Here is a 23,372-nt window from a genome sequence, read left to right on the forward strand (position 1 = left end):
GTCATTATCACATTGCTGTTTGTGGGAGCTTGCTCTGCGCAAATTGGCTGCTGTGTTTCCCACATTACAACAGTGACTCCACTTCAAAAAGTACTTAATTGGCTGTAAAGTTCTTTGAAACGTCCAGTGGTCATGAAAGGCGCTATAGAAATGCAAGTTTTTCTACCGGTCTTGTAGTTGCATGTTACAATAATAATGGCATCATTGACTAATCAAAGCAATTTAGCTCTATCAATTCGTCTGCAACTGACCCAGACATGAGGCCTAATTCTGTCTCAGTTACCAGCTTGATAGATCAGCTGTTTTTGCCAGCAAGAGATTTGTGGCAATTTTTTTTCCATTTCCCACAAACAAGTCTGTTGCTCCCCCAAAAGAACCACCCTAGTGACTTTACTTCGAAGTGCAATGGGTGTACACCCAAAACATTAACTGCTCTTTTCTCTCTGGAGAAGTTGACTGAACTGTTGTTGCAATTGCACAATGTTCTGTTTTTATTTAAAATCTTCCTGGGTGAGGTGGCGATCATTAACTCACCAGGCAGGATACATTTCAAGGTGGCAGCAAGACTATCTGCCCGTTTCATTCACCACCAGCAGATCAGCTTGGGCACATTCAGTGATTAACACTCACCTGCAATGTGGCTGCGTGCTGGGACCAGGAGAGAGGGTTGCACTCAAGGCCTGGTCAGCCTACCTCAGAGCAATGGGTGAGAAACTGGACTAGATTTCCCAAGATTTGCTCCCTACGAGTGCTACTCCACAGCTGGAATCACTCCTTCATAGGAACAGGCATATGCCATTTAGTTCCTCGAGCCTGCTTCGCCATTCAATTAGATTGTGGCTGATCCGCACTTTAACTCCATTTGCCCACCTTTGCTCCATATCCCTTGATACCCTTACCCAACATATTTACAGCTATTTAAAGAGCAGACCTGCAAATAACAAGCTCACGAGATAGATACAGATGACTAAGGTTCCTGCAAGCTCATTCATCTAGAAAGAACCTAGAGTCCCCACCCCCACCCCCCGCCACCCCTTCATCACCACAACCAAATGCTTCTTAAATGACTCCACGGGTTGTGCTTCCATTGCCTTGCCTGGAAGTCAACTCCAAATTTTGTTGACTCTTCATGTGAAGAACTTTTTAATCAGTCCTAAACTTGCCTTTTGCCATCTTCAACACATGCCCCATTATCCTGCAGTTTAATTTGAAGTATTTACATTTTTTACACTGTTTCCTGTACCTTCTTTCCTTATAGGCTATGCACTAGTCATTTGTAGTTTGGTAGGGTTCATCTGCGCAATTCACCAGATAAAAGTTGAGTAGATAACTGTGGGTTATCTCTGGATGAGCCGGCACTGAATTCAGTACCATCACAGTTATACAGTCAGTAGCACAACGATTCCCCTGCTGCATCTGCTCAAGTGAAAGGTGTAACATCGGGGAACTCCGTATTACAAAAGGAAAACAGAGAAAAGAACAAATTTGCAAACAAACAATGTTTTTCATATCCTCAGCACACCCCAAAGCACTTCACAGCCTATGAAGTACTTTTGAATTGTAGCCACTGTTGTTTTGTAGAGAAACGCGACAACCAATTTGTGCACAGCTAGATTCCACAAACACCAATGGGTTAAACGATCAGATAATCTGATTTAATGGTGTTGGTTGAGAGATAAATGTTGGCCAGGATGCTGGGAGAATTCCCCTGCTATCCACCTTGAATAAGAAGACAGGGCTTTGATTTATATCTCATCTGAGAGAAGGCACCTCTGACAGTGCAGCGCTCCCTCAGTGCTGCATTGAAGTATTAGGCTGGATTATGTGTTCAAGTCTCTGGAATGGGGTTTGGAATCTGTCCCAGCAGCAAGAGTTGTACTGACTGAGCCACGGCTGACAGTGTGGTTTGCTGCACAAGTATCACTGTTTCACATGAACAGTTCTGGAGGCAATAAAAGTGAGGGTTCCTGAGCAAACCGGCTTGATAACAAATCACTTGCTCCATCAGTGATGCATTTTTCAATGACAACACGTTTACTTTCACTGGGCTAAACGGCTGGCTTTGTTTGTTCAACTACGTGATGCTTTACATTAACTAAGCATTTATAATTGGTCAATTTGAAGATGCAAGAGGACGTCAGCAAAGTCAGTGAGATACTGAAGGTTTTACATTCGATCCTCAGTCTGTGTTGCATTAGCTGCCTCAGCCAATAAAAAAAAGGAACTACAATTTGCCTCAGCACTCTTGATCTAGGGAGAGTTAAAATCAACTGGGCCTTCTGGGCTTTCTGCTCTGGATCACCATCTACTGACCTGTGCTGGAAAGTGTGTGTGTTGGGACATGGTGTGATGGGCCTCCATGGTCGAAAACCTGCTGAAGCTCACTGGATAGGTGCGCACGTGAAAGATGGACACTTGGATGAGGTGCCAGAGGGCTGCCAGCGTCCTGTGCAACCATGCCCCAGCCCAAGTATGCACCTCCAGAAAAGGAGAGGGAAAAGAGGGGGTAAATAGGCTGAAAAATGTAAATCTCATGTAGCTCTGTTTGCATTGCGACTTTTGTGTTCATCGCCAAATACAGACAACTATAACTTAGTGGGAAAGATTAAATTTTACCTGGAAAGCACTTGGTAACATGTCACCTGGGCTGGCCAAAGCTGCCAAGACTGCAGTGGTGGTGGTGCCAATATTGGATCCCAAGGTCAAAGGGTAGGCACGTTCAATACTGATCACACCAATACCTAGACAATATGAAACAACACCACAAGTAGACCCAATTCAACACAATCCAACTGATCAAATGATGCACACAACAACTATTAGCTTATCAAGTATTTAAAGTATTCAGGCCAAGAAGCCTTAGTGTTCATTGATTTAAGATCTGAGGTCAGGATTTGCCACTGGAGTTATACCGGCTTTCCAGTGTAACTACAGCAGGCCGGCAGAAGATTTGCTCCGGGAGCCATTCTGTCAACAGTCTGCTTTCTGCCCACCACCTCCGGGGTTTTCTGCCACAAGTGATGGGAGAATGTAGAATAATTCATGTCACTCGTGCCCTAGCTGTGTACGAGGAATACCTGTGCCTTCCTGGAGTCCAGCATTGTTTTGGTGGGTGGCGAAGGGGATTTAAATTTTAAAGGCCTGCAGAGGTGTTGAATCGATCTCAGGAAGATTGAATTATCTCCCAGGCCTGCGAACTTCAAAGAAAAATTTTAATGTCCTGTCCTTTTCATGGTCTTGCAGCCTGGGAAAGCCGTGGCAAGAACCAGATGCCTGTAGTGATGCCTTCCCACCCTCCCAGAGGCTGGCTCCCTGAAAATACCGGCACTATGGAATCCCATGCTGTTTATTAATATCCAATGCCCTCAGATGGTCACTTTCATTACCTTTTCCTCATCCTTCCATGCTTTCCCCTGTATAAGAACACAAGACCATAATAGGAGCAAGAGTAGGCTATACCGTCCCTCGGGCCTGCTCCACCATTTAATAAGATCATGGCTGATCTTCTACCTCAACTCCACTTTTCTGTCCTATCCCCGTATCCCTTGATTCCCTTAATATTCAAAAATCTATCGATCTGAGTCTCGACGACTGAGCATCCACAGCCCTCTGTGATAGAGAATTCCAACGATTCGCAACCCTTTGAGTGAAGTCATTTCTCCTCATTTCAGTCCTAAAAAGCCTGAGACTATGCCCCCTAGTTCTAGCCAGGGGAAACAGCTGCTCAGCATCTGCCGTTTCAAGCCCTCTAACAATTTTATACTTTTCAATGAGATCACCTCTCATTCTTCCAAACTCCAGAGAATATAGGCCCATTCTACTCAATCTACCCTCATAGGACAACCATCTCATCATAGGAATCAATCTAGTGAACCTTCATTGCACCTCACTCTGAGGCAAGTATATCTGTCCTTATATAAGGAGACCAAAACTGTACACAGTGCTCCAGGTGTGGACTCACCAAAGCCCTATAATGAGCACAATCACCGTTTTTAGAAAGTTGATGTCAAGCTCCTTAGTCATCAGGGGAATTGCAACCAAGGATTCGGTGAGAATGCCAGTACCCGGGAAGTTGGATATCAGGCAAAATGGGGATATGAGGAAGACGTGACGATTGTCCATGGAAACTAAGGAAGAGGTTTGGATTGTGGCTGTGAAAAGGAGCGTGAGTGAGGCAGTCTTTTGTTGGTGAAGGTACCGAAGGACAGGCTGGATAACTTCTTGAATACACTGTGCAAGGAGAATGTTAGGCATCAGCTTAGGAGGACAAGGTGTTCAAGACTGATGTAATGAATGTGCACAAAGTGAAAAAAAGTGTGGCAGTGTCGGGATTGGGATGGGTAGGCCGTTCGTATTCTTGGGCAGTGATGGAATGGGCCTCATCTGGGAAAAGACCACACACAGGACCAAAGCGGAGATGGTGGGATGAAAGAAAGAAAGAATGAACTTTTGAAGCGTAGTCACTGATGTAATGTAGGAAACACAGCAGCAAAAATGCACACAGCAAGCTCTCACAAACAGCAATGAAATAAATGACCAGATCATCTGTTTTAGATATTGGTTGAGGCACCAGGGAAATTTCCTCAGCTCATCTTCATAGTAGTTCCATGGGATCTTTTATGTCCACCTGAGAGGGCAGACGGCGCCTTGGTTTAACGTGTCATCTGAAAAACGGCACCTCCAAAAGTGCAGGACCTCTCTCAGACCTGCACTGGAGAGTTAGCCTCGGTTATGTGCGTAAATCTCTAAAGTGGGACTTGAATCCACAACTTTCTGACTTAGAGGTGAGAATTAACTCTGGTACAATTTTAAAGGGGATGCAGGACCAGCGAGATCTGGCGGTTCACATACACAAATCTTTGAAGGTGGCAAGAAAAATTGATAAGGCTGTTAAAATGGCATATGGGATTCTGGGCTTTATAAATTGAGGCATAGATTACAAAAGCAAGAAAGTTATGCTAATCCTTTATAAATCACTGGTTAGGCATCAGCTAGAGAATTGTGTCCAATTCTGGGCTGGAAGAATGTCAAGGCCTTGGAGAAGATGAAGAGGAAATTTACCAGAATGATACCAGGGATGAGGGCCTTCAGTTATGTGGAGAGACTGGAGAAGTTGGGATTGTTCTCCTTAGAGCAAAGAAGGTTAACAGGAGATTTAATTGAGGTGTTCAGAATCATGAAGGGTTTTAAGAGATACTGTTGCCACAAGAAGGTCGGTAACCAGAGGAAACAGATTTAAGATAATTGCAAAAGAATCAGCGGAAGATGAGGAGACATTTTTTTACATGGCAAGTTGTTGTGATCTGGAATGCACTGCCTGAAAGGGTGGTGGAAGCAGATTCAATAGTAACTTTCAAAAGGAAATTGGTATATATATACACTTGAAAAGGAAAAAAATGTAAGGGTGTGGGGAGTGTTAATAATTGGATAGCTCTATCAAAGAGTTAGCACAGGCACAATGGGCCGAATGGACTGCTTCTGTGCTGTAATTCTATGATTCTAACTACTGTCTATGGATTGGCTGCCAGAATGCTGCCCTGACTAGTTGCATGTGAACTTACCGATGAGAGGAGTGATGGCCGAAGTAAACACAGAGCTGCTTTGGACAACAAAAGTAATGCCAGCTCCCACCACCATGGCAAGATACCCTGCCAACCAGCCAAACGGATATGGGAAATCTGAAATCAAACAGAGGACATGGCGTGAAATAGGCTCCGTCTGGGATTCTTCAGAACATCAGCACTTTCCTGACTTGCCTCAGCTTATTGCAAGGCCTGTCAATAACAATCAGTATCTGGTGGGTTCCTCAGGCAGTGATGAGTCTCAGTAACTAATTGGTTTCTGTTGATGATAACTGGAAATTTCCTTATAACCAGGGCAATTTTCTTCTAATGCAAATCAGCTATGTAGAACTTTGTTTTTTCTGAATATGTTTTTATTATTAGATTTCAGGATGTGGGTGTCACTGGCAAGGCCGGCATTTATTTCCCATCCCTAGTTGCCTTTGAGAAGGTGGTGATGAGCCTTCTTCTTGAACCGCTGCAGTCCATAGGGTGATGGTCATCCCACGGTGCTGTTAGGTAGGGAGTTCCAGGATTTTGACCCAGCGACAATGTTAGGTAGGGAATTCTTATGACACATTTTCAGACTATTTCACACATACCTGCTCAGTTACTATTAACTTGCCACTGGAACAGCCAGCTACTTCTGTTTGTGTGAGAACCTGGAGTTCTTGTTGCCTAACACATACGATCTTGTTGACTACCAAAAGGTGGGTGATGTGGTGCGGGGGGGGGGGGGGGGTAGGGCGGTGTGGGGGGTGCGCGTGAATGGGCTGAATTGTTCTGGTCATTATATGTAGGGATATTCTGTTCTTTTGAATACAATTACAATGACTATGTAATGGCCTGAGCAATTCTTGCTCCCATATGTGGTCTTTTGTCCTTAATGAATGGAGTACCATGAGACCATGCATTGACGTGGCCATTGATGTCTTCCCAGATTTGTTTTCTGTAAGGCAGTTTACGAGCTCGATGCAAACGGCCACCCTATCCATTAGACGACGCAACTTCACGCAGCAAACTCCCACTCACTAGTAATGTTCACTCTTAGATGGGGGTAAACGTACAAGAGGTATAAAAAAATTCCATAGCCAATATCAGAAAGAGTGGTAGGATGTTCCTTTCCCGCTCCCACAATAGTCCTACCCTCCTGGCAATGAGGATTGACACCCGGGTATAGTTTAAATTGGCCTTGATCCATGGTTTCTGAACCTTACCTATGAAGCTTCTGATGGGCATATTTGGATTGGTGCGTAGTTCATGGCAAAGAGGCCCATGTTCTGTTTGTTAACGTGCTAAGCTGCAATACTCTCAACTCAGTTCTGATTAGACAAATAGCAAAGTACCACAGATGCTGGAAATCTGAACTAAAACCGGAAACCGCTGGAAACATTCAGTAGGCCGGTCAGCATCTGTGGAGAGAGGACAGTAGAGTTAATGTTTCAGGACTATAACCCTTCGTCATCTGTTCTGACGAAGAGTCATCAATCTTGAAATGTCAACGCTACTTTCCTCTCTCCACACCTGCTGCCTGATCTGCTGAGTGTTTCCTGATTTTATTTCACTTTAGATGAGGCTTGCCAAGCTTCTGCTCAGAAGAAACAGTAATGCTCGATTGTGTTAACTGATCGCCTGGCACAAACAAATCCATTAAAGGCTCCAATAGTCACACCAGGGAACTCAACCCCTTGACTGCAGTCAGTGACTCACCGGTGTTAATGATTTTTTTGATGGCTTTAGCAACCTGTCCCCTCAGCATAGCATTCAGCAGCTTAACAATCAGTACCAGGCACGTACAGAGAACCACCAGGGAGCCAGCCAGCAGGATCAAGCCCACCACTAGATCGGGCATGGTGGAGTTCACAAACAAATGGTTACCTGCAAGCAAGGCACAAACATTGGCAGATCAAGCAATCATTCCCAATTATGGCTAGTGGTTCCTGCATGATGAAAGATGGAGGGCTTACTGAGCAACGACACCCCCAAATACCTGTCAATCTTCCCATTCTGTGATTACAGCTGCTGAATGGTGCAGTGAGTCCCAGCATTGTCAAACTAAAGATGCTTTAGTGCACACACATGCACACACACAGACCAGTTCAAGAGTGGGCCTGGGAATCTTTTAGCCTAATGCAGTGGACAGGCCAAGTCACTCAATGCTGAGTCAGCCCCATGTGCCACCGTGCTCGAATCACAATGCTATTTCTGTATCTTGACAGAGCGTGCTGACACATTGAGCTGTCTCGGTGTGTTTAGTAGGACACAAGAGGAGATCGTTGTCCCAGTGGCAGATTGGCCGACTCATGAAGAAGTGAGCCTCCAATTCTGTTGGTCTAGAGATTTGATTGGCTATACTTGTGAGCTCTGTTGGACAGCGTGAGGCCCCCGCATCAGCAGTCAATGGCACTTCGTTCAGATAGGAGTATGGGATCATATGACTAAGAGTAGGCCATTCAGCCCCTCAAGCCTGTTCCAATATTCATATAATTACAGAGAATTTTATAGCACAGAAACAGGCCATTCAGCCCAACTGGTCTGTGCTGGTGTTTATGCTCCACTCTAGTCTCCTCCCACCTTACTTCATCTCACCCTATCAACATATCCTTCAATTCGTTTCTCCCTTATGCACTTATCTAGCTTCCCCTTAAATGCATTTATGTTCAATTCAATTAGATCTTTACCTCAACTCCATTTACCCACCTTTGATAAAAGCATAAGAGCTCACTATTAAAACTTGCATTGAAATAATTCCATCGTACACTGCATAGGTGATCAGTTTAACATAAAGGTCATTTAATTAGGCACATGGAATTTCCATAAATGGCGTGCGATTTACTACGTTCTTTAACCACAACAAAATGTTCCTCTCCTTCTTGCTAACTTGACGTTCAATGACAGACTTGCCCCACCAGCTCTGAAGGCAGAGACTGAGATGATTTAATTAGCCATCTCTCTATAATTCACCCTACTGGGCATTCTTCATGTGTAAACAGGAATTCAGCCGAGGCCGATCCAATCCTTACCACAACATCCACACAATCCCATTCTCAAGCAGCTGGCATGGAACGTCGATTGGGTTTTGAACCTGATTGCCTTTTCCTCTCTGATTTCAGCACCTCCACTGCCAACTGGGTAAAATCAGTTAACTCAGCACAGACCTGAGATCAGAACATTGCCTCTCCTGCTCTGTAAAGCTCAGTAACACACCGGGTGGTACATTCTCCCATTGAGCCACCGGAGAGCACTTAGAGGATGGATTTCATATAGTGCATGATGAAGAGGTTCCTAAGTCTCGAACTCTCGCATTGTTCTGCTCCATAGATAAGTCAACAGAATCAGAGAGCATATATAATATATACAAGCATGTGCATGTGTATGCATGTGTGCCTATATATGTGTGTTTATATGCATGTATTTTTGTGTGCATATGTATGTGAATGTACATGTCGCATGTATGTATGTGCGAATGTGCACAGGTGAAATACATGAAACCATATTGTGACATTGTAAGGCAGTAGACAAATGCAACTACATTTCTTTATTATTACTTAACAACTAGATCAACAAAACCACCGTCCACTGTGTTCACCTTTTAAGTAAAGTATACATTTGCACTAATATGGAAACCAGCATCAAATTTTGATAACTATTTTCACACTTACATTTCTCAAGGTTTTCTTCATACGTTCTGTTGACTAAGGTCCAGGTGTAGTTCTTGTCTTGCCAGCATGATTCTGGTGATGTGCACTTTTCCAAACTGTCCACAGTGATGTTGTCCTGCAGCTGTAAGCAAGAGCTCATTAGCAGCACATACCAAGAGGTCTGCAAGAGACCACAGTAACACGCGGGTTTAAGGTGGCTTCACCTCCATCGCGAGTTAGATATGGATGAGGAAACTTATTCAGCTCAAGTTAGCTCATCTACCCAGAATGAACCCACAGTCCCACCACCACAGCATCCAGCTGTCACTTTGAAACACTGCAAAGTTTTTGCCCCTCCCCAGAAGTCCATTCTGTGCGTTGATCACTCTTTGTGTGAAGTGCTAAACATCTGACATCAGTTCTAAATTTGCCCTGCACTAGTTTATGTTACCTCTTGTCCAATGTTTTATGAGCCAGAGCTCTGGTCTCCACTTGCCATGACTGTCTGAAGTGGAGTTTGAACCTTGTACCTTCTGACTCAGGGGCAAGAATGCTACCACTAAGCCAAAGGCTCGCTCCATCTCACAAAGTTGAAGAGGTAAAGATATAAGTAATGATTATTTACCTCACTACTGTTTGCGGGACTTTGCTGTGCACAAATTGGTGGCCATGTTTGCCTACATTATAACAGTGACAACACCCCAAAACTACTTCACTGCTTTGGGATATCCCGAGGTAATGAAAGGCGCTATATAACTGCAAATTCTTTCTTTCTTCTTTAGAGACTCAAATGTCAGTGCAGTGGACAACAAAGCAAGCACCCATTGAATGTAACCCCAGAACTGAGGACCAATGAAAAAAATGGTGTATGGATTATGATTACTTCTGAAATTTTGACATGGTTATCGCCTGCCTTTTTGTTCAATAGTGCTATATACCAATTAGTGCGCCATTCAGTATATATATTATATTAAATTAATATTACTTCATCAGGTGAGTAATTGATAACTCATCTAATGTAGGTCCAGGGATATGATAGTCTCCCTGGGCTGAAGGTTCTGTTAATTTTCAGCTCAGTGAGTGGAATATACACCAATGACATTACCCTAATGTTCGCTATAGTTTTATCATGGTAACATGAATTTAAAAATACAGAAATGAAAACCACAGAACAAATTTCATTAAAATAAAATACATTTTAATTCTGTTCCCCATCATAGTTTCCTTGATTTTCTTTCCCATTCTCACTGCCCTTTATTATTTTATTAACTTTTGTTGATTTAACCCATTCTAATCAATTTTTATCTTATTTCTCTAAATCACAATATCAAAAGCATTTGCCTTTCATTTTCTTTCTCCTTTTCTCCTCTTTTTTCCTTTCACTTTCTATCTCCCTTTCTTTCTTTCTGTTTCGCTCTCACTTTCTATCTCTTTCCTGAGTCTTGCCACCAGTTTGGTGGTCAGAGTATTTTGTTCTAAAGAAAAAATAATTTCCAATGGCTAAAAAAAAAACAACTCTCTCGACATTTTTTTCAGCCAATGAATAACTATGAGAATGAAGAATGACGTGAAGGCAGATGATGTGACATAAGGCTATGGGCCCGACAACATCCCAGCTGTAGTGCTGAAGACTTGTGCTTCAGAACTAGCCGCGCCTCTAGCCAAGCTGTTTCAGTACAACTACAACACTGGCATCTACCCGACAATGTGGAAAACTGCCCAGGTAATTCCCGTGTACAAAAAGCAGGACAAATCCATTCCGGCCAATTAACACCCCATCAGTCTACTCTCAATCATTAACAAAGTGATGGAAGGTGTCGTCAACAATGCTATCAAGTACTCACCAATAACCTGCTCACCAGTGCTCAGTTTGGGTTCCAGCAGGACCATTTGGCACCAGACCTCATTACAGCCTTGGTCCAAACATGGAAAAAAAGGCTGAATTCCAGAGGTGAGAGTGACTGCCCTTGACATCAAGGCAGCATTTGACCGAGTGTGGCATCAAGGAGCCCTAGTAAAATTGAAGTCAATGGGAAACAGGAGGAAATCCCTCCACTGGCTGGAGTCATACCTAGCACAAAGGAAGATGGTTGTGGTTTTTGGAGACCAATTATCTCAGTCCCAGGACATCGCTGCAGGAGTTCCTCAGGGCAGTGTCCTCGGCCCAACCATCTTCAGCTGCTTCATCAATGACCTTCACTCCAACATAAGGTCAGAAGTGGGGACGTTCGCTGATAATTGCAGTGTTCAGTTCCATTTGCAACTTCTGGACAAGACCTGGACAACATTCAGGCTTGGACTGATAAAATGGCAAGTAACATTCATGCCACACAAGTGCCAGGCAATGACTATCTCCAACAAGAATAAGTTTAGCCACCTCCGCTTGACATTCACTAGCATTACCATCGCCGAATCCCCCACCATCAGCATCCTGGGGGTCACCATTGACCAGAAACTTAACTGGACCAGCCACATAAATACTGTGGCTACAAGAGCAGGTCAGAGGCTGGGTACCCTGTAGTGAGTGACTCACTTCCTGACTCCCCAAAGCCTTTCCACCATCTACAAGACATAAGTCAGGAGTGTGATGGAATACTCTCCACTTCCTTGGATGAGGGCAGCTCCAACAACACTCAAGAAGCTCGACACCATCCAGGACAAATAGCCCACTTGATTGGCACCCCATCCAGTACCTTAAACATTCATTCTTTCCACCACCAACGCACCATGTCTGCAGTGTGTACCATCTACAAGATACACTGCAGCAACTCACCAAAGCTTCTTGAGCAGTACCTCTCAAACTCGCGGCCTCTACCACCTAGGGCGACAAGGGCCGCAGACGCATGTGAACACCACCACCTGCAAGTTCCTCTCTGAGTCACACACCATCCTGACTTGGAAGTATATCGCCGATCCTTCATCGTTCCTGGGTCAAAATCCTGGAACTCCCTCCCTAACAGCACTGTGGGAGTAGCTTCACCACTTGGACTGCAGCAGTTCAAGAAGGTGGCTCACCAACACCATCTCAAGGGCAATTGGGGATGGGCAATAAATGCTGGCCTTGACAGCGACACCTACATCCCGTGAATGAATATATATAAACAAATAAAGTCACAGATGGGATCAGGTCAAAGTCTGAAATATTTTTCCAGTGCTAAAACAAGAAGGAGGAAGGAAAAATGAATGAACCAGTCAGTGACCAACAGGGGAAGAATCTGCCCAGAGAACTGAACTCACCTGTAAACATGCTAAAGTTTAATAAGAATATGGGGGAGCAGCTACAGCACTACAGTCTTATCCTTGTTTTTAAGTCCACGGCCTTATTATTTCCTATCTCTATAATCACCAAGCCTACAAGGCCCCAAACTCTCCATTTCTCTGACTCCAGCTTCTTGTGGATCCGTCCCTTTCTTCACCCTGCCATTGGCAGCAGTGCCTTTGGCCACTAGCCCCCACTCTGTGGAATTCCCTCACTAATCACGCTCCATCTCTCCACCTCTCTCTCCTCCATTAAGACCCTCCTTAAAACCCTCTTCTTTGAGCAAGCTTTTGGTCATGGTTACCTCATTTAATTTCTTCTTTGGCTCGGTCTGTTTATCCTCATACCTCTTAGAAGCATTTTGGGATGCCTTTCTGTGTTAAGGTCACTATATAAATTCAAGTAGCCATTATTATGTAATACCCACTGGAAATATTATGTACGCTAAGTATGGTTATCAATCTTTAACTTAGACACTGTATTATCATTGTTATAAATCCCTGGGTTAAAGTTGCCCATGTGAAGGTACGGCAAGAACTTTTAAGGACACAATGTGACTAAGAGCAGACTTTCCATAATTCTGCACCAGTATCAACTGTTGCAGACAGTGAGGCTGTGCAGTCTCCAGGCAGAAACCCCAGGAGGAAGGGGTGGAGTCGGGTTTTTCGAGCGGGAAACGGGAGCGACTGGAAGAAAAGAGGGCAGGAGCTCTGAAAAGAGGGCTCAGTAGGCAAATGGCTGCCGCATCCCGTCCCGGGCTTCCAAACTCGGCCGCCGCCCTTCGTATTAGTAGCTCTGCATCCAGAACTCAAAGTGGGATTCAGTGATCGTGAAGAGAATTCAACGAAGGGGTTCGGAGTCGTAAGTCTTGCAGACATTATACATACCATGAGCTCCAACTTAAGCACGCCAACGAAAGAGTGCACTCGAATTTGGACACAGGGACAGATTCTCCTTTGAATCCATATAAATGGAGAATGTATGTTTATTATGTCTAGATTCATTCTAATGTATGCAAATGTCTAATTTAGGTCATTGACCCGTAATCTTCTTATACTGTCTGATGTTAAAACTATAAAGTAAGATAATTAGAATTAAGCCATTGTAGTAGTGATCTCCTTATTGGACTATAGAATACTGTCTACAACAGAGACCACATCTCACATATATCTAGAGAACCGTGAAGGGGTTACATTTTGGGGGCTCGTCCGGGATTGTGGTCTATTTATGTCAGTAAACTAACAGTATTGAATGCTCATTGCTAAGAGAGTGGTTTGTGGTTTCTACTGGGCTGTTTGAGCATAAAAGATGGATGTTATTGAGGTTGAAGCTTGGTGCAAACGGAAGCAGATAGCTACTACCCATGTCATTGTGCTGACTGGTGTTGCTAACGATGACCCTGATGATGTCTTGCTAAGGGCTCTGAATTGTGTCAAAGCCTTTGGAAAGGTTAGGATAGTTGAGCGCTGCTTGGATACAGCTACCAAGAAGCAGTTTGTGTTGATCCAGACATCAGAGAACCTGAGAGGTCATGGTTTACCTGAGGCAGTTGGGCTTTCTGAAGAGGCTGGTCCCTGGCCAGTTCAGTTTGTCCCGATTACTACTAAGGAAGAAGAAGGGTTTCAGACCAAGTTGTTGTCATTCTTGAGACAAGAAGGAAAGACTGTTGCTGATGTCAAAGGTCTGATAGGTCCTTCGGCCCTGGATATGAACACTCAGTTGGTCAGTGCCATTAGTTCTCTGGTGGATAAATGCACCAATCTGCCCTTCGAGGCTCAGGGATACCGTAAGCTCCGTATGTTCTCAGGAGTGAGACCAACTCCCAGTGGGGAAGAGGAGTACGACGCCTGGGCTGAGCAGACCCTGCCTCTGCTAGAGGAATGGCAGTGCAGTGACAATGTGAAGAGGCAGAGAATAGTAGAAAGCCTTAAGGGTCCTGCTGCTGACATTGTAAGATTCTTAAAGGCGCAGAACACCTCTGCTACTTTCTTTGACTACATGCAGGCTCTAGAAACTGCTTTTGGAACTACTGAAACCATTTCAGATTCGATGGTCAGATTCAGAAGCACATTCCAGTGTGAGGGAGAGAAGCTGTCCAGTTATCTGCTGAGAATAGACAAACTGCTGCATTGTATGTTATGGAAAAGAGGGATTGAGTTGCCTGAAATGAATCGGTTCCGCATTGAACAGGTTGTGCGAGGTGCATTGCTCGAAGACGTGACTGCTCTTCGCATACGCATGACCCATAAGTTGCGAGATCCACCTACCTTCACTGAGCTGCTAAGGGAAGTCAGAGAGGAGGAGGATATGGTTCAGGCCCGGAATGTAGCAAAGAGTGCTGTGATGTCCAAGCTTGTGACTCCTGTTACAGTTCCTACTCCTAAGGGTGATGTCAACCCTGAGATGGAACAGCTGAAGAAGGAAATAAATGTAATGAGAGCCGAGATGGCATATTTTCGGTCTAAGCCCAACACAGAAAGGGATGACGCACGGGTGCAAAAGATAGAACACCCTGCGAAGTCTAACAGCAAAATGAATGATTCCTCTAAAGGATATCCCCATGAAGGAGATAGACCTGGAGTCTTTTGTTATAACTGTGGAAAGGATGGACATTTCAAGCGAGAATGTAGAGGTGAGGAAAATCTAAAAAAAGTAAATGACCATCTCATAAAACTTACCAAGAAGTCGGGAAACTACAAAGGGGCACAGTAACGGAACGGCCTGCTGTCCCTGTAGTTAAGACACGTTCCGCTAAGTGCAATAATAGACGAGGGGATATGAAAGACATCATACCTGAAGGTTTAGTAGGGCTGAGTTCTGCTGTATCAATACAGATTGAAGGCATTTATACTAAAGCTATCCTCGACACGGGTTCTCAGGTTACCATACTGTACAGCTCCTTCTATGACCGATACCTGACGCATTTGCCGTTAACCCCAATCAGTCTTCTGCAGATCTGGGGCCTTAGTCCTGCTGATTACCCATATGATGGCTATTTGTCGCTGAGGTTGGAGTTCTTGGAAGCTGATGTAGGGACCACTGAGACCATTGATGCACTTGTGTTGGTTTGCCCTGACCCCATGGTGAAAGGTAAGGTTTCCATACTGGTTGGCAGTAATACGCCCATAGTGAGACGACTCCTGACAAGCTGCAAAGAGCAGGGAGGTGAAAACTTCTTGAGCACCAGACACATTCACCCTGTTTTCAAAAAGGCTTTTGAGAAACTGCCTGAACTTTCTTCCGACGTAGATGATAGCAAAAGAGGAACTGTGTGGTACGTTCGAGCCAAACCTATCACCCTGCGTCCTGGAGGAGTGGCTAGAATCCCTGGGATACCAAAATTCCCTGGAACGCCAGGTACTGAAGCCATTCTGATAGAGTCACCTGATGATCCTGCAGAAGAGTCACGGTTTCCAAATGAGCTTCTGGTGAGACCAGAGTTGCAGACCCCGACAGCTGTGATGTCAAGGAGAGTTACAGTGACCGTGAGGAATATGTCAGGCAAAGGAATCACATTGAGGAAAGGAATGCCAATTGCACATCTGTTTCCTGTAAATGTACTGTCGTCACATGTGAAGGAAGAGTCCAAAGTTAACTCAACCGGAGATCTGACACCCTCCTCCTTCAACTTTGGAGATTCATTCGTTCCTAAAGAATGGAAGGACCGATTAGTCAGGAAGATGATGGAGCAGAGAGGAGTTTTCTCTACTCATGAGTTTGATGTTGGTTGTAGTAAGAGTATTCGCCATTCTATCAGAATTACCGAGGATAAACCCTTTCGGGAGAGGTCTCGACGGCTGGCACCAACTGACATCGAAGCAGTGAGACAGCACCTGTCGCAGTTAAAAGAAGCTGAGATCATTACCGAGTCCAGGAGTCCTTATGCATCTCCTATAGTGGTGGTGAGGAAAAAGAACGGAAAGATTCAGATGTGTGTGGACTTTAGGACGCTTAACAGACGTACTATTCCCGACCAATACACCGTTCCAAGAATTGAGGATGCACTGGCTTGTCTTAATGGAAGCAAGTGGTTCAGTGTGTTGGATCTCAGAAGTGGATACTACCAAATACCGATGAGTGAATCGGACAAAGAAAAGACAGCCTTTATATGTCCAGTTGGGTTCTACCAATTTGAAAGGATGCCACAGGGAGTTTCAGGTGCTCCAGCAACTTTTCAAAGAATAATGGAACAAACAGTTGGGGACATGAACTTGCTCGAAGTATTGGTGTACTTGGATGATATCATTGTGTTTGGGGCAACCCTTGAAGAACACGAAGCTCGGTTGCTGAAAGTGCTTGGTCGCCTGGAGGATGAAGGTCTCAAGCTATCATAGGACAAGTGTCAGTTTTGCCAAACATCCGTGTCCTATGTGGCGCATATTGTATCACAGGATGGAGTAGCCACAGATCCATCCAAGATCGAAGCTGTTACCACATGGCCCAAACTGAACACAATGACTGCCTTGCGGTCATTTCTTGGGTTCTGCGGATATTACAGGCGCTTTGTGCAGGATTACTCCAAAGTGGCCCATCCTCTGAATCAGCTGCTGGCTGGTTACCTCCCACCAGCCGAGAGGAAGAAAAAGGCTAAAGGTAAAGAGAACAAGGACTACTTCAAACCCTCTGAGCCTTTTGGTGTTAGATGGGATGAGAAATGCGAAGAGGCCTTCCACACCTTAAAGCAAAGTCTTACTCAAGCCCCCATGTTGGCTTTTGCAAACCCACAGCTGCCATATGTGCTACACGTGGATGCCAGTCAAGAAGGGTAAGGTGGTGTGTTGTATCAGGACCAAGGAGCAGGGCTGAGGCCTGGAGCATTCATCAGTCGCAGTCTTACGCCATCAGAGCGTAACTACCCAGCTCATAAGCTAGAATTCTTGGCGTTGATGTGGGGGGTGGTGGATAAACTGCAGGATTATCTGTATGGAGCGAAGTTTGAAGTGAGGACAGACAATAATCCATTAACCTATGTGTTGACTTCGGCAAAACTTGATGCCACCGGCCACCGCTGGCTTGCTGCACTATCTGCTTACGACTTTAGTCTCAGGTACAGACCTGGGAACCAGAACATTGATGCAGATGCTCTGTCTCGTCACCCACACTACCAGAAACCAGAGTGGAAAGATGTTGCTTCAGCAGATGTGAAAGTAATGTGTCAGATGTCTGTGGTATCTGGACCAAAGAATTCATTTCATGCCCGAGAGATTGACCACTTGGGAGCGTAAATGCATGCTGTTCCCCAGGCATTTTGCAACCTTTCCAGTTTGGATGTACAAAACTTACCCATGTTGTGTTCATCTGAAATATCCAAAGCACAACAGGAGGATCCCTGTATTCATGAGGTGTTTTCAGCTCTCCGTCTGGGTGATATTACACAGATCGTCAAATCAAAACATCCTGACTGTCGTCTGCTCCTAAGAGAATGGGACCACTTGGAAATTAAAGAGGGAGTGTTGTGTAGAATCACTCACCCACCCACTAAACCATGTCATTCACAGTTGGTCCTGCCTGAAAAGTACAGGGAAATAGTGATGAAGTCTTTGCATGATGACGCAGGTCATCTGGGAGTAGATAAGACCTATGGGCTGGTCAAGGACAGATTCTATTGGCCGCGTATGAAGTCTGCGGTTGAGGAGTTCTGCAAGTCCTGTGCACGTTGTGTCCAGAGAAAGACTTTACCTAAAAGAGTTGCTCCTCTGTTTCACATGCAAAGTGATGGACCTCTAGACCTTGTCTGTATGGATTTTCTGTCCATCGAAGCCGATTCCAGCAATACCGCAAATGTCTTGGTTATTACAGATCATTATACTCGCTACGCCCAAGCTTTTCCCACAAAGGATCAGAAAGCATCCACCGTTGCCAAAGTGTTGTGGGAGAAATACTTCATCCACTATGGACTGCCAAAGCAAATACACAGTGATCAAGGTAGAGGCTTTGAAAGTAGACTTATACATGAGTTGTTGTCCATGCTCGGGATTGAGAAGTCAAGAACAACTCCATACCATCCTCAGGGAGATCCTCAACCTGAGCGGTTTAACCGTACTTTGTTAGACATGCTTGGAACGCTGGATTCAAAGCGAAAGAACAAGTGGAGTCGGCACATTGGACATCTTGTTCATTCTTATAATTCTACCCGAAATGACGCTACTGGTTTTTCACCGTACTACCTCATGTTTGGACGCGAAGCGAGGATGCCGGTGGATTTGTGTTTCAGAGTATCCAGTGATGGCACATCACAGAGAACTTACCTCAAGTATGTATCTGACATGAGAAAGGAATTGCAAGCTGCTTATGAACTTGCTGAGTCTGTTTCTGCCAAACAGAATAAAGGAAATAAGCAGAGGTATGACCAGAAGATCCGTTTTTCCCAACTCATGCCTGATGACCGAGTTCTCATACGGAACCTAGGACTTCAAGGGAAACATAAGTTAGCAGACCGCTGGGCTTCTACACCTTACATTGTTGAAAGTCAAATGTCACAACTACCTGTGTTTCGGCTAAAACCTGCAGGTGGGAATGGACCCATAAAAATACTGCACCGGAATCATATCCTGCCATTGGGACAGCAAGTGCGTCTGGATCCGCCAGCGGATAATGAGCCGACACCTAGTAGGAGAACCCTGCAGAGAAGAAGAAGGAAAAAAACGAGAAACCAGGAAAACTTTGTTCCAGAAGACAGAAAACCCATGACACAGTGTGTGGATCATGAGGAACCTGATGAGTCGGAAGATGAAGAATGGGATCTATGGTACGACCTCCCAGAAAGACGCATAAGACAGAATCTGGATGAATTGTCTGAACCATTTAGCTCAGACTTGGACATGGTCTGGGAAGAACCAGATGCTTCCGAGAAGGAGATAAAAGAGACTGAAAGGCATGATAACAAAGGAACCAATGCCTCCAACGTAGTTGAAGGAACTGAAGACCGGGTATCCGAAATAAGGAGCTCACAGCGAGTTAAGAAGGTTCCTGAAAGATTGACATACAGTACACTAGGAGTGCCAAGTGCAATGATAGCCCCTACAGTTCGATATGCTACCTCCCTTTATACATGGTTGGGAAGCATGCAACCACTTATGTGTAAAGTTCATTAGTCATGGGGACATGCCTATATTTGGTAGGGGGGGAGTGTAATACCCACTGGAAATATTATGTACGCTAAGTATGGTTATCAATCTTTAACTTAGACACTGTATTATCATTGTTATAAATCCCTGGGTTAAAGTTGCCCATGTGAAGGTACGGCAAGAACTTTTAAGGACACAATGTGACTAAGAGTAGAATTTCCATAATTCTGCACCAGTATCAACTGTTGCAGACAGTGAGGCTGCGCAGTCTCCAGGCAGAAACCCCAGGAGGAAGGGGTGGAGTCGGGTTTTTCGAGCGGGAAACGGGAGCGACTGGAAGAAAAGAGGGCAGGAGCTCTGAAAAGAGGGCTCAGGAGGCAAATGGCTGCCGCATCCCGTCCCGGGCTTCCAAACTCGGCCGCCGCCCTTCGTATTAGTAGCTCTGCATCCAGAACTCAAAGTGGGATTCAGTGACCGTGAAGAGAATTCAACGAAGGGGTTCGGAGTCGTAAGTCTTGCAGACATTATACATACCATGAGCTCCAACTTAAGCGCGCCAACGAAAGAGTGCACTCGAATTTGGACACAGGGACAGATTCTCCTTTGAATCCATATAAATGGAGAATGTATGTTTATTATGTCTAGATTCATTCTAATGTATGCAAATGTCTAATTTAGGTCATTGACCCGTAATCTTCTTATACTGTCTGACGTTAAAACTATAAAGTAAGATAATTAGAATTAAGCTATTGTAGTAGTGATCACCTTACTGGACTATAGAATACTGTCTACAACAGAGACCACATCTCACATATATCTAGAGAACCGTGAAGGGGTTACAATTATATCCCTACAACATTAACATTGCTCGTGCTTGAATGCTGGCATATCACATGATCGGTTTAGTCGGTCTCCCTTCAAAATATTAATAAAGACCTAAAGCTGAAGCAGTATTTGACATTTCTCAATGCCTGAGTTACTTTTTTACCTGTACAATCCTTTTGATGCACCAAACCTTCACGAGACTCTTATTCCGGAAACTTTCATCCCCGATCGCTATTGCGGTGATTACAGATTTATCAAGCTAAAGAAAAACAATGTCAAAGAAAGAAAGAATGCCAATATTTTTCCAAAATATTCTATTAATTTAACTTATTACTAGTGCATCTCTTGTGACATTGCTCACGGTGCTAACAGATTTTGTTCCTAGATCTCCTGTGGTGTTGCTCACAGTGAGTTGCAGGATGCAGTGTAAGGGCTATTTTACTAGTGGAGCTCCCGTGGTGTTGCTCACAGTGAGTTGCAGGATGCAGTGTAAGGGTTATTTTACTAGTGGAGCTCCCGTGGTGTTGCTCACAGTGAGTTGCAGGATGCAGTGTAAGGGCTATTTTACTAGTGGAGCTCCCGTGGTGTTGCTCACAATGAGTTGTAGGATGCAGTGTATGGTCTATTTTACTAGTGGAGCTCTCGTAGTGTAGCAAGGTAAGCTTTGAGTAATGTGCCTGGGAAACAAACAGCAAACCAAACCCTGTCTAGCAATTTCTCTCAAATATAGGAAATATCTTCCACCTTCATAAAATCTCACTCCAGTTTTCTAAAATGGTAGAGCATCATGTTGGATTTCATTGAAAATTAAAAATATTAAGCAAACTTATCAAACAAGTGATGAACAAGGCACATAACTAGCAGTCATATAACATCGTTCTATATTTCCAGTAGACATCCTTCCTTCCACCTTACGCCTCGAGGGGACATTAAAAAAAAATTACTGCTTAACTAAGCTAATCCTTTCGTAAATAACTTTTAAACAATGCAAAGTGATTATTTTCCTTGAATATCTTGTCACTGTGGCGGACAAATGAACTGTTTCTTGAAAATTCAAATCGATTTTTATTTTGATGAAACAAACTCTTGGGTTTGAACAGAACAGCTGTTTTTATATCACAGCAAAGAGTTACCCGGGGACTTGCAGGATTTTGATCATCTGACCATTGACATGTTAAACGGAGCTGTCAGCTATATACAAAGTGAACCAAATGCACAGCATTGTTTAAGTTTGAATTATTCCTCAATCCAGCCTGTAATTAACAAAACTTACAACATTATATTGAAACTAGCTGAAGTGCCCGGCGGTGCCGAGGGTCTTTTGAGGGCATGTTGTTGTTAGAAGAGAGAGAGAGAGCGACTGGGGGGAAGAGAGAGAGTGACTGGGGGGAAGAGAGAGAGCGACTGGGGGGAAGAGAGAGAGCGACTGGGGGGAAGAGAGAGAGTGAGCAAGAGACTGGGGGGAAGAGCGAGAGCGACTGGATGGAAGAGAGAGAGCGACTGGAGGGAAGGGGGAGGCGGGGGAGGAAAGGGTGAGGAAAGGGGGAGGGGGGGAGGAAAGGCGGAGGGGGGAGGAAAGAGGGAGGGGAGGGGAGGGAGGAAAGGGGAGGGGAAGGGAGGAAAGGGGGAGGGGAGGGGAGGAAAGGGGGAGGGAGGGAGGAAAGGGGGAGGGGAGGGAGGAAAGGGGGAGGGAGGGAGGAAAGGGGGAGGCAGGGAGGAAGGGGGAGAGGGGAGGGGGGAGGAAAGGGGAGGGGGGAGGAAAGGGGAGAGGGGGGAGGAAAGGGGGAGAGGAGGAGGGAGGAAAGGGGGAGGGGAGGGGGAGGAAAGGGGAGTGGAGGGGAGGACAGGGAGGGGGAAGGGGAGGGGGGAGGGAGGGGGCGGGGGGAGGGGAGGGGGGATGGGGGGAAAGGGGGAGGGGAGGGGGGATGTGGGGAGGGGAGGGGGGAAAGGGGGGATGGGGGGGAAGGGGAGGGGCGGGGGGAGGAAAGGGGGGTGGGGGGAGGGGAGGGGGGATGGGGGGATGGGGAGAGGGAGGGGAGGGGGAGGGGGGAAGAAGAGGGAGGGGGAAAGGGGGAGGGGAGAAGAAGGAGGAGGGGGGGATGGGAGGGGAGGGGGAGGGGAGAAGAAGGAGGAGGGGGGATGGGAGGGGAGGGGGAGGAAAGGGGGGGAGGGTGGAAGATGGGGAGGGGGGAAGAAGGGGGGAGGGAGGAAGAAGGGGGAGAGGGGGAAGAAAGGGGAGGGGGGAAGGGGGGGAGGGGAGCGCCCTGTCAGCCCGAGCCCCGCCTCCCCGCCTCCCTGAGCCCGCCCCCGATCTCCCGAGCCCCACCCCCCCGCCCTCCCGAGCCCCGCCTCCCGCCCCCCAATCTCCCGAGCCCCGCCGCCGATCTCCCGAGGCCTGATCTCCCGAGCCCCGCCCCCCCCCGAGCCCCGATCTGCCCAACCCCGATCTCCTGAGCCCCGCCCCCCCGCCCGAGCCGGCTTCAAGAGCAGAGAGAGAGAGACGCCGCCGCGCACCCTACCGCGTGAGGCCCGGCCTGGACTCAAGTCGCACGTGCTGACTCCTGCCCCACCCGCCTTTACTAAGATGGCGGCTGGTGGCGACGCTCAGCTCAGGCCCGCCCCCTCCAGCCTTCAACAAAGATGGCGGCGATCGCAAGCCGCTTGTTGAGCGCAACGGGAGGGGCCTAGCTCGGGCGTGGCTGGGCAACAGAGGCCCAGGCTTACAGGCCTGGAAAAACAGTGAAAGGTAGGAAAATTCTAGATGTTAGAGAAAAGATTTACAAATTAATTAACTTTTTTTAAAAACAATTTGTGTTTTAAAAGCAACTTTTTTTTTGCTGGAAATGTAGATTTGAAAAGAAACACGCAGAAAGTGGGAAAAAGAAATGAACAGTTTGGAATCAAGATGGCGGCCACTCACCTCAGTTCAGAATGATAAGGCCCGCCCACACATGAACCGATTGGTCAACCGTCAGGTCACTGAACTGTAGGATTGGTCAATCATCACGTCACTCAACTG

The 23,372-nt window shown here is 45.8% G+C and overlaps 1 protein-coding gene across 7 annotated transcripts in view; it reads right to left on the reverse strand.

Annotated features, from left to right (window-relative positions):
- Window positions 1-23,372, reverse strand: part of LOC147113798 (sodium-dependent phosphate transport protein 2A-like) — a 69,497-nt gene that overhangs the window by 23,006 nt on the left and 23,119 nt on the right. For 5 of the 7 annotated variants that reach the window (XM_085995124.1, XM_085995120.1, XM_085995122.1 and 2 more), the window contains 5 exons: window positions 20,517-20,612; window positions 9,224-9,344; window positions 7,272-7,439; window positions 5,562-5,678; window positions 2,617-2,741 (listed from right to left, as the gene is read on the reverse strand). In XM_085995124.1, coding sequence (XP_085851250.1) covers window positions 2,617-2,741; window positions 5,562-5,678; window positions 7,272-7,439; window positions 9,224-9,344; window positions 20,517-20,612 — 627 coding nt within the window. The remainder of the gene's footprint in view (window positions 1-2,616; window positions 2,742-5,561; window positions 5,679-7,271; window positions 7,440-9,223; window positions 9,345-20,516; window positions 20,613-23,372) is intronic. The other 2 variants (XM_085995125.1, XM_085995126.1) reach the window with 2 other exon arrangements.

The sequence above is a fragment of the Somniosus microcephalus genome, chromosome 8, assembly GCF_052327205.1.
Source record: "Somniosus microcephalus isolate GS21.2 chromosome 8, FLI_Smic_1.0, whole genome shotgun sequence".
Lineage (NCBI taxonomy): Eukaryota > Metazoa > Chordata > Chondrichthyes > Squaliformes > Somniosidae > Somniosus > Somniosus microcephalus.